This window comes from Somniosus microcephalus, chromosome 3 (genome assembly GCF_052327205.1).
Source record: "Somniosus microcephalus isolate GS21.2 chromosome 3, FLI_Smic_1.0, whole genome shotgun sequence".
Classification (NCBI taxonomy): domain Eukaryota; kingdom Metazoa; phylum Chordata; class Chondrichthyes; order Squaliformes; family Somniosidae; genus Somniosus; species Somniosus microcephalus.
The window spans coordinates 275,197,576-275,209,754 of NC_140989.1; the positions used below are offsets into that span (position 1 = coordinate 275,197,576).

Consider the following 12,179-nt stretch of genomic DNA (forward strand, 5'->3'; position numbering starts at 1 on the left):
AGGATTCCAAAGATTCACCACCCTCTGTGTGAAGAAATTTCTTCTCATCTCAGTCCTGAATGGCCTACCCTTTATCCTGAGGCTGTGGCCCCTGGTTCTAGACTCCCCAGCCAAGGGAAACATTCTCCCAGCATCCATCCTATCAAGCCCTGTAATAATTTTGTATGCTTCAATGAGATCCCCTCTCATTCTTCTGAATTCAAGAGACTCTGGCCTAGATTTTCAGTATAGACAGTTTTGGGGCGCTAACCTTAGCGCCCGCCCGAAGTTAGCGCCCGCCCCAAAGTAGCGCCCCGTTGCCGGAAATTCAGTGGCTTCGCCCTAAGAGGTTGGTGGAGCGCTAAAAGAGGCGTTCCACTACTATCTTTAGGCGCTAAGCCGGCGGTGCAGAGCGCTGCGCCCGAGCTCGGGCGCAGCGCACGGCAGACACTCTGGTGCCAGTGAGCTCTTAAAGGGGAAGGGTGCATGTGTTTTTTGCAAAGGCAGAGTCTGGGGGGGAAAAGACGAGGAGGAGGAGGAGGAGGAGGAGGAGGATGAGGATGAGGATGATGAGAGGAGGATGAGGATGATGAGAGGAGGAGGAGGAGGAGGAGGAGGAGGAGGACGGAAACATAAATACACCATTCAGAACACACTGGTTCCTTCCATTATAGTGCAGGAGGAGGGCCCTTTAATTTGCGCTCCCCAGGGTGTGTTGCGTTCCATTTTACAAACGCACTGGACGCCAGCCGCACAATCGGACGGTCCGACTGAAGTTTGTATTCGGGGCGGCCAAAGGGCGTTGCACGAGGATGTGACGTCATTTTCGGCGCGCGCATCCGGGCGGCCGCTAAACTTTGCGCCGGCGCTAACGGGCAACTTAATTTGGGGCGGGGCGCAAACTGCGCTGCGCCCGGGCGCTACACGCATAGCGCCCGAAAATCACTTCTCTTAAGGCGCTAACTGTTGGCGCAAGCAACTGAAAATCTAGCCCTCTATGCCTAGTTAATCAATCTCTTCTCATATGACAGTCCCGCCATCCCAGGAATCAGAACCTTCATTGCACTCCCTCTATGGCAAGTATATCCTTCCTTAGGTAAGGAGACCAAAATTGTACACAGTACTCCAGGTGTGGTCTCACCAAGGCCCTATATAATTGGAGTAAGACTTCTTTACTCCTGTACTCAAATCCTCTTGTAATGAAGGCCAGCATACCATTTGCCTTCCTAATGGCTTGCTGCACCTGCACATTCACTTTCAGTGACTCATGTACAAGGACACCCAGGTCCCTTTGAGCATCTGCATTCCCCAATCTTTCACCATTTAGGAAATACTCTGCCTTTCTGTTTTTTCTACCAAAGTCAATAACTTCACATTTATCCACATTCTATTCCATCTGCCATGTTCTCACCCACTCACTGAGCCTATCGAGATCCCCTTGAAGCCTCTTCACATCCTCTTCACAACTGACACTGCCACCTAGCTTTGTATCATCAGCAAATTTGGAAATGTTACATTTAGTCCTCTCATCCAAATCATTGATATAAATTGTGAATAGCTGGAGCCCAAGCACCGATCCTTGTGGTACCCCACTAGTCACAGCCTGCTATCCTTAAAAAGACCTGTTTATCCCTACTCTTTGTTTTCTGTCTGTTAACTAATTCTCAATCCATGCTACCCCCAATTACATGTGCCCTAATTTTGTTCACCAAACTGTTGTGTGGGACCTTATCGAAGGCCTTCTGAAAATCCAGATACACCACATCTACCAGTTCCCCTTTGTCTACTCCACTAGTTACATCCTCAAAGAACTCCAATAGGTTTGTCAAACAAGATTTCCCTTTTATAAATCAATGTTGGCTCTGCCCAATCTTACTATTAGTTTCTAAGTGTCCAGTTATTGCATCCTTTATAATGGATTCCAGCATTTTCCCAACTACTGATGTGAGGCTAACAGGTCTGTAGTTCCCCGTTTTCTCTCTCCCTCCTTTCTTAAATAGCGGGGTTACATTTGCTATCCTCCAATCTGCAGGAACCATTCCAGAATTTTGGAAGATGACAACCAATGCATCCACTATCCCAATGGCCACCTCTTTCAAAACCCTAGGATGTAGGTCATCCGGTCCTTGGGATTTATCGACTTTTAGTCCCATTAATTTTGCTAGTACTGTTTTTTTTTACTAATAATTTCTTTAAGTTCCTCATTCTCGCCACACCCTTGGTTTTCTCGTATTTCTGGGAGGTTTTTTGTGTCTTCCTCCGTGAAGACAGAAACAAAGTATTTATTTAATTTCTCTGCCATTTCCTCATTCCCCATTATAAATTCTCCCATCTCTGACTGTAAAGGACCTACATTTACCTTCGCCAGACTTTTCCTTTTCACATACCTATAGAAGCTTTTACAATCCGTTTTTATATTTTTCGCAAGTTTTGCTCATATTCCATTTTCCCTTTCTTTATCAATCCCTTTGCTGATTTCTAAAAAGATCCCAATCTTCAGGCTGACCGCTTTTTCTGGCAACTTTATAAGCTTCCTCCTTTGACTTAATACTAGCTTTAATTTCTTTTGTTAGCCATGGTTGGAGCACTTTTCCTTTTGGGTTTTTATGCCCTAGAGGAATATATGTTTGCTGCAAATTATGCATTATTTCCTTAATGTTAGCCATTGTACGTCCACCTTCATACCTTTTAGTGTAGTCTCCCAATCTACCATGGCCAACTTGTCCCTCATACCCTTGTAGTTTCCTCTGTTTAGATTGAAGACCTTAGTTTCAGATTGGACTACATCATTCTCAAATTTAATGTAAAATTCAATCATATTATGGTCACTTGTCCCTAAAGGCCCCTTTACCACAAGATTATTGATTAGCCCTTTCTCATTACACAGTACCAGATCCAGAATAGCCTGTTCCCTGGTTGGTTCCCCCACATACTGATCCAGGAAACTATCTCGCATGCATTCCAGGAATTCGTTCTCCACATCATTAGTAGTAATTTGATTTGCCCAGTCAATATGTAGATTAAAGTCCCCCATGATTACCGTATTGCCCTTGTTACATGCACTTCTAATTTCTTGATTGATACTGTGCCCTACATTACCACTGCTGTTTGGTGGCCGATACACAACACCGACCAATGTTTTCCGCCCTTTGCTGTTTCTTAGCTCCACTCAAACTGATTCCAGTTCTACATCACGATCTGCTGAGCCAAGATCTTTTATCTCTATCGTACCGATCTCGTCCCTTATTAACAGCGCTATGCCACCTCCTTTTCCTTTTTGTCTGTCCTTCCTAAATGTGGAGTACCCTGGAACATTCAGTGCCCAGCCTTGGTTACCCTGCAACCATGTCTCTGTAATGGCAATTACATCATACCCATTTACTTCTGTTTGTGCCATTAATTCATCCACCTTGTTGCGAATGCTACGTGCATTTAGATAAAGTGCCTTCAACTTTGCCTGTCTAATATTTTTCTGCACTTTGACCCTCTTTACTGTTGGCCTTTGATTCTGCTCCCTACTAGTTTTGCTGACTACTTTTCTAACTTGCACTTCCAGCTTTGTTTCTCTCTGTTCTGGGCCCACACTTAAGTACCCAGCTCCCTGACAAACTAGTTTAAATGCTTCCCTATGAAGATATGCTGGAACTTAAACTTTAGACAAATATTCCATCTAGTTACCAATTGGTGGATGCTTACTTAGACTGGCAGCAATATATACTAAACCCCGACTGGTGCTGGCACTATATGAATCAGTACTGAGCCTGCATTGAGGCACTATGAGAGTCATAGTTAACTCCATGAGGTAACTGCAGCCTAGCCCCTAGAGACTTAACTCCACTTCTGCCTACAGTTTCTTAGTTTTACAGTGGGTACCAGTCTGTATTCCCTCTATTGTCTCTCATCCCAGAATACTGGTGATCAATACTATTGGGGATAAGACAGATAAATCCAAATGTTCTGTTTAATGGAGAGATTTGGGGGGCTGGCCTCATGGCAGCATTGATAAATAAAGTTTTCATGTTTCATGTAATGTAACTGTTTTTTACAGCAATGGCACAAATAGTGCAAACCAATGGAACCCAGCCTCTCAGCAAAACATGGGAGCTCAGCTTATATGAGTTACAGAGAACACCTCAGGTAAATACAACATTTACATCTATGTTTATACTCGAAGATTGATGTTGCCTTGTACTTCTCAGTGCACTAGGTCATTCTATAGCACGTTACATCTATACAACAGTTAGGAATGTAGCCTGTGCACCCATTGATGCTGAATTCTCATCTTAGTAACCTCTTAGAGGAGAAAGAAAAAGTGACTTTATAGAAACTTTTGAAACCTGGCACAATGAGGCTTCTGTGAGCAGGAAATAATTAAACAGCTACAGAATTTTGGCTTCCACTAATCACCAGCTACCCGATAACAATTATGTAACCGAAAGCACCAACACTGGCTGGCTGACCTTGTTAGAAATTTATGCAGCAGAGATGCAGTCTTTTGGATCAGACACTAAACTGAGTTATCCGTCTCGCTGTGTAAGTGAATGTAAAAGAAACCATGGCACTATTCGAAGAGGAGCAGGAAGTTCTAACAGTGTCCTAGCCAGTATTCCTCCCTCAACTAACACCACCAAAAACAGGAACTGGTCATTCATCTCATTGATGTTTGTGGGATCTTGCTATGTACATATTGCCTCCTGTATTTGCCTACATAGCAGTGAGGATACTTCAAAAGTAATTAATTGACTGTGAAGTGCTTTGGGACATCCTGAGGATGTGAAAGACACTACATAAATGCAAGTTCTTTCTTTATCTAATCCTGTGTCTATAATACGAATGTCTATAATACAAATGTCCTATACATTGACGTAGAGAGACAAGTTGCATAAGGCAACAAGAGGGTCCCAAAAAAGTTTTAATCAATGTTACGAGTAGAATACAGATTGGCATCTCTAATGTTGCTAGAACAAAATCTTGAAGCTCTGGCGCGTAATCATATTTTTATAAAGTCACATATGTTCATGGCTCACTCATGTATCGGAGTGGGCCTTTGGCGTAGCGGTAGCATTCCCGCCGCTGGGCCAGAAGGCGTAGGGTTTCGAACCCCACTCCAGACAGTCCCGGCAAGTGGAGTCGGAGCTCCGGCTCTAAATTCTGGGTTGACATTCAGCGGGATACTTGCGTCCGTGGGTGTGGGTGGCCACCCCCCCTCGTATGGGTTGTGGGAGCCCGTAAAACCCTCCCGCCATAGGACTAACCACCCTAATGGCTGGTACAAAGATGGTTACGGTCACGGAAGGAGCGTTAATCGCGGCCAGAAATCCTTCCACCACTTCATACAGTTCCCCAAAGGGAACAGTGTGAAGACATGTACGACGACGACTCGTGTATCATCAACTTTGAAAATAAATATACTCTAAAAACATCTAATTCAGCAATTCCCCTTATTTTTTTTAAAACAACCAGCTCCCCCACAAAAAAACTTAAAAATTAAGGATACTGATAAACCAGAAAAAAATCTCTCCCCTAAACTTGTTTTTACCTCAGTCTTTCTGATCTTACCTTCTATGTATTTGTCTCTCTCCTCCTTCCTTTCTGTTTCTTACACCTCCTTCTCTTCTGTATCTCTGCCTCCTCTCTCTTTCCTGCCTTCCCCTTGGTCTGTCTCATCTTCCTTTCAATCTTCGTCTCTTTTCCTTTCCTTTCTGTGGTGGTCTCTTAATTTTTCCTATTAGTGTCTGTGTAGATTGACTTCCCTCCTATCTGTCTCTGTCACTTAATCCTTTTTGTTTTGCTTTCTCTCCCTATCTTTCTCCTTTTCTGGTTCACATGCTCTCACCTCTATCTCTTTTGCTTTCCTCTCCCTATCACTCCTCTTTCCTATTGAGCTCTGTGTGGGGAGACGGTGGGAGACTGAAGCAGCAACCCAATAGGAGAAGGTAAGGGACTGCTGACCCACGAGAACCAAAAGTGGTGCCAGGACACTGAATCAGCTCAAAAGCTAGTGAGAGCAGGCACTAAAAAAGCTTGAAGAAGATGAAGAAGCAGAGAATGTTACTATCACAGCAGGGGGACTGGAATGGATTGGCCAGGTCTGGCAAAATTTAAATCCACAAAGGCACAGAATAAGTTTCCCACAATGAAAAGCTCCATGCTCCAGAAATGGGGCTTTTCTGAGCTGCTTTGCTCATCTCCCTCACCAGTAGTTGAAAACTGTAACACAAATCCCTTACTATTCTGGCACTGTAGCTACTGGATTTCAACATCACAAATTCACATTTAAAATTTGCAAAAAATTGTGACCTTTGTTACAGGATACCTACATCTAAAGTAAGAAAGCCAAAGAACAGGCAGGTCTCTTAAAGGATAAATTAAAACTATTAATCAGGATACGTCAGTTATATCGAATGGATTCTTCCCAAGTATTTTCATGGAGGACTGTAGACAAATTCCAGTCATAGTGAATGGGACTACATGATCCACAGCAGATATACAAGTTAGTAAGGAATGTATCATGCAGAAACCAGAAGGATTAAATATCCACAAAGCTCCTGGGCAAGATGGGCTAGAATCTTCAATGAATTAAATGAACAAATTAGTGATGCTTTGGTTGATATTTTTCAAAAATCCATAAATACTGGAGTACTACTTGGTGTGGTGGATGAGACATATATTTCTAATATTCAAAAATGGCTAAGATACAAACCTGGCAATTATAGGCTAGTTAGCCTGAAAGCCATAGTGGGGAAAATACTTCAGGATTTTCTATGGGACATACACATTAACATTTAAAGAATACAGATATCTTAGGGAGTAGTTAACATGATTTTATAAGCAGTAAGGCTTGCTTTACAAACCTACTGGAATTCCTTGAAGAGGTGACTAAGGTGGTGGATTGGGGTAATCCAGTGGACATAGAAACATAGAAGATAGGAGCAGGAGTAGGCCATTCGGCCCCTCGAGCCTGCTCCGCCATTCACTGCGATCATGGCTGATCATCCAAATTCAGTACCCTGTCCCTGCTTTCTCCCCATATCCCTTGATCCCTTTAGCCTTAAGAAATATATCCAACTCCTTCTTGAATATATTTAATGATTGGCCTCTACTGCCTTCTGTGGTAGAGAATTCCACGGGTTCACCACTCTCTGGGTGAAGAAATTCCTCCTCATCTCTGTCCTAAATGGCTTACCCCTTATCCTTAGACTGTGACCCCTGGTTCTGGACTCCCCGACCATCAGGAGCATCCTTCCTGTATCTAGTCTGTCTAGTCCTGTTAGAATTTTATAAGTTTCAATGAGATCCCCTCTCATTCTTCTAAACTCCAGCGAGTACAAGCCCAATCGACCCAATCTCTCCTCATACGTCATTCCTGCCATCCCAGGTATCAGCCTGGTGAATCTTTGATGCACTCCCTCCATGGCAAGAAATTCCTTCCTCAGATAAGGCGACCAGAACTCAAGATCTGGTCTCACCAAGGCCCTGTACAACATACCATTTGCCATCTTAACCGCCTGCTGCACCTGCATGCTTACCTTCAGCGACTGGTGCACAAGGAAGCCCAGGTCTCGTTGCACTTCCCCTTCTCCCAATCTATTGCCATTCAGATAATAATCTGCCTTCTTGTTTTGACACCAAAGTGGATAACCTCACATTTATCCACGTTATATTGCATCTGCCATGCTTCTGCCCAATCACCCAACCTGTCCAAATCATACTGGAGTTTCTCGGCATCCTCCTCACAGCACACACGCCCATATAGGTTACTTGTATTATCAAAGGACTAATAAAAAAGCTCAAGGCTGAATTAATTGATATCTGGCTTGCAACAGAGGGTGGTTGTTACACATATGCGAGTCTGCCCTAGATATTCTCTCCGGTTCAGCATCCCCAATCCCTCTCAGAAGTGGACCTTACATCCCCTAGGATCAGAGTTTACCTTTACTACCTAATACTTAGTCATTTGATAGTATGACCTGTAGGGGTGTTCGAAAAAATGAAAGCCCTTATTATGTAAACTGGATACTGTACTTGCTCCCAACTCCCCCACCCCATGTGTTTCTCCTATCTTCTGAAAGGTGGAAGGATAAGTGGAAGGATAAGCAATTCTGCTATCTTCTGAAAAGCTGAAGGATAAGTAAATGAGTGAGGTGGGACCAAAATGCAGGTTTGTTTTTACAAATAATACATGAATGAACTGAATAACATTTACAATGGATTATAACCTATTTCATAATGTTGATCATAATGTAGAAAATAACAAAGCATTCGTAATAAGGTGGATGAATTAGCTGCGCAAATAGAGGTAAACGAATATGATTTGATTGGGATTACGGAAACATGGCTCCAGGGTGGCCAAGGCTGGGAACGCAACATCCAGGGGTATTCAATATTCAGGAAAGATAGGCAAAAAGGAAAGGGAGGTGGGGTAGCATTGCTGGTTAAAGAAGGGATTAACACAATTGTAAGGAAGGATATTAGCTCTGATGATGTGGAATCTGTATGGGTAGAACTGAGAAATACCAAGGGGCAGAAAACGTTAGTGGGAGTGGTATATAGACCTCCAAACAGTAATGCGGAGGTTGGGGATGGCATTAAAAGGGAAATTAGAGAAGCGTGCAATAAGGGCACACCAGTCATCATGGGTGACTTTAATCTACATATAGATTGGGCCAACCAAATTAGTAACAATACTGTGGAGGAGGAATTCCTGGAGTGTTTACGGGATGGTTTCCTGGACCAATATGTCAAGGAACCAACCAGAGATCAGGCCATCTTAGACTGGGTATTATGTAACGAGAAAGGATTAATTAGCAATCTTGTTGTACGAGGCCCCTTGGGTCGGAGCGATCATAATATGATCGAATTGTTCATTAAGATGGAGAATGAAGTAGTTGACTCGGAGACTAGGGTCCTGAATTTAAATAAAGGAAACTACGATGGTCTGAGGCGTGAGTTGGGTAGGATTGATTGGGGAATGTCACTCAAAGGGTTGACGGTGGATAGGCAATGGCAAACATTCAAAGGCCGCATGGATGAGCTACAGAATTTGTTCATCCCAGTTTGGCATAAAAATAAAACAAAAAAGGTGACTCAACCGTGGCTAACAAGGGAAATTAGGGATAGCATAAGATCCAAGGAGAGGACATATAAATTGGCCAGAAAAAGCAGTAAACCTGAGGATTGGGAGCAGTTTAGGATTCAACAAAGGAGGACAAAGGGATTAATTAAGAAGGGGAAAATTGAATATGAGAGTAAGCTTGCAGGGAACATAAAAACTGACTGTAAAAGCTTTTATAGATATGTGAAGAGAAAAAGATTGGTGAAGTCAAGCGTGGGTCCCTTGCAGTCATATCAGGGGAATTTATAATGGGGAACAAAGAAATGGTATACCAATTAAATATATATTTTGGTTCTGTCTTCACAAAGGAGGACACAAATAACCTCCCAGAGATGCCGGGGATTATAGGGTCTGATAAAAGGGAGGAACTGAAAGAAATCAGTATTTGTAGGGAAATGGTGTTAGGGAAATTGATGGGATTGAAGGCGGATAAATCCCCAGGGCCTGATAATCTACATCCTAGGGTACTTAAGGAAGTGGCCTAGAAATAGTTGATGCTTTGCTGAGCATCTTCCGACATTCGATGGAATCTGGAACAGTACCCGTGGATTGGAGGGTAGCTAATGTTACCCCACTATTCAAAAAAGGTGGTAGAGAGAAAACGGGGAATTACATTGGTAGTGGGGAAAAGGCTAGCGTCCATTATAAAAGATGTAGTAGCAGAGCACTTGGAAAACAGTGACAGGATCGGACAAAGTCAACATGGATTTACAAAAGGTAAATCGTGCTTGACTGCTGGAATTTTTTGAGGATGTAACTGGTAAAATAGATAAGGGAGAACCAGTGGATGTGGTGTATTTGGACTTTCAGAAGGCTTTTGATAAGGTCCCGCATAAGAGATTAGCGTGTAAAGTTAAGGCACATGGGATTGGGGGCAAGGTATTGACTTGGATAGAGAACTGGTTGGCAGACAGAAAGCAAAGAGTTGGAATAAACGGGTCTTTTTCTTAGAAGCAGGCAGTGATTGTGGGGTACTGCAGGGATCGGTCCTTGGACCCCAGCTGTTCACAATATATATTAATGATCTAGACAAGGGAACTAGATGTAATATCTCCAAATTTGCAGACGACACAAAGCTCGGTGGGCGTGTGTGCTGTGAGGAGGATGCCGAGAAACTCCAGGATGATTTGGACAGGTTAGGTGATTGGGCAAAAGCATGGCAGATGCAATATAACGTGGATAAATGTGAGGTTATCCACTTTGGTGGCAAAAACAGGAAGGCAGATTATTATCTGAATGGCAATAGATTGGGAGAAGGAGAAGTGCAACGAGACCTGGGTGTCCTTGTGCACCAGTCGCTGAAGGTAAGCATGCAGGTGCAGCAGGCGGTTAAGAAGGCAAATGGTATGTTGGCCTTCGTAGCGAGAGGGTTTGAGTACAGGAACAAGGATGTCTTGCTGCAGTTGTACAGGGCCTTGGTGAGACCACATCTTGAGTATTGTGTGCAGTTTTGGTCGCCTTACCTGAGGAAGGATGTTCTTGCCATGGAAGGAGTTCAGCGAAGATTCACCAGGCTGATACCTGGGATGGCAGGAATGACGTATGAGGAGAAATTGGGACGATTGGGCTTGTACTCGCTGGTGTTTAGAAGAATGAGAGGGGATCTCATTGAAACTTTTAAAATTCTGACAGGACTGGACAGACTAGATGCAGGAAGGATGTTCCCGATGGTCGGGGAGTCCAGAACCAGGGGTCACAGTCTAAGGATAAGGGGTAAGCCATTTAGGACAGAAATGAGGAGGTATTTCTTCACACAGAGAGTGGTGAACCTGTGGAATTCTCTACCACAGAAGGCAGTAGAAGCCAATTCATTAAATATATTCAAGAAGGAGTTAGATATATTTCTTAAGGCTAAAGGGATCCAGGGGTGTGGGGAGAAAGCAGGGACTGGGTACTGAGATTGGATGATCAGCCATGATCGCATTGAATGGTGGAGCAGGCTTGAAGGGCCGAATGGCCTACTCCTGCTCCTATCTTCTATGTTTCTATGTTTTTAAAGCACGTTAATTTGTCCATGTTAGTGGGCTAAAAACACTCTTCCTACCAGTTATTTCTCTGAACCTGGTCAGTACTAGGCTTAAGGAAAGACCGTGTCTTTCTTAGCTGGACAGAAGGTAAAGAGTTACCCTTATTTGTTATTTTGAAGCCTATTGGCAGAGGCTGAAAAGGATTTCGGAATGGTCATTGATTTATACTCTGAAAGAATCTAGTCAAAGTGAGGCAGTTATCGATCTGGCTTTGGAATACAAGTCAGGACAAGTTAAACTGACATTGTACAGATCAATGGTGAGCCAATTCTGGATTATGGCATGCAGTTTTGGTCACCATACCTTAAAGTTGGAGATGCATTATGAAGGCTTTGGTGAAGAGTGACAAGATTCACAGAAGAGTAACTAATTTTATTTGATTGGAGAAAAAACTGAGCAGAGATACAATACAAGTCTTCTCAATAAGGGGAGATATGGATGAGGAGCTGGATTGAAATGTCAGGGGAGGAAATTAGTATTCCTTAAAGTAGGGGATCAGCTTGTGGGTTGGGAAGAAAGCTCATGATAGAATAATCATGCATAGATTGTAGATGGACTGAGCTTCTGGGGCTGAATGGCCTTTTGTTGCACTGGATTTTCTTACCTCACCAATATCGTTTTAAAGAGTTTCATAAAAGTGGAACTCAAATATATTGAAGGAGGAAGTGGTTCGTGCTGCTTGGTTCTGCTATATAGAGAATGGAAGGGAATTACCATCATTTTCTTATTGGCGTGAAGTCGTAGATAGGAAATAAATTAATTTTCTGGCACAGCATTTTATGAATGACATTAATGTACTGGACCATTTCATCTTTGTTGTGGCGATTTGTCGAGGGAGACTGAGTGGAGACCCATTTAATGGCAGGGGGATCACCGAGGTTGGTCTTGCATATTTCCTAGAAGCGGGTCAGCAGCACAAGTAAAGTTCTGGGAGGAGATTATCGGCCAGACTTTGCAGCAGAGAAATCTTAAAAAGCATGAGAAAAGTAAATTTAAAATGGGGAGTAATAGGATATTCAGTTAGTGTTTCAAAGCTTAAATTCTCTTTTTTTTGGCAA

General features: G+C 43.1%; 1 protein-coding gene across 3 annotated transcripts in view; it reads left to right on the top strand.

Annotated features, from left to right (window-relative positions):
- rnf2 (ring finger protein 2) overlaps positions 1-12,179 on the top strand; it is a 68,121-nt gene that overhangs the window by 35,380 nt on the left and 20,562 nt on the right. For all 3 annotated transcript variants that reach the window (XM_085982573.1, XM_085982572.1, XM_085982574.1), the window contains exon 2: positions 4,028-4,116. In XM_085982573.1, the coding sequence (XP_085838699.1) occupies positions 4,030-4,116 (87 nt within the window). In that variant the 5' untranslated portion in view covers positions 4,028-4,029. The remainder of the gene's footprint in view (positions 1-4,027; positions 4,117-12,179) is intronic.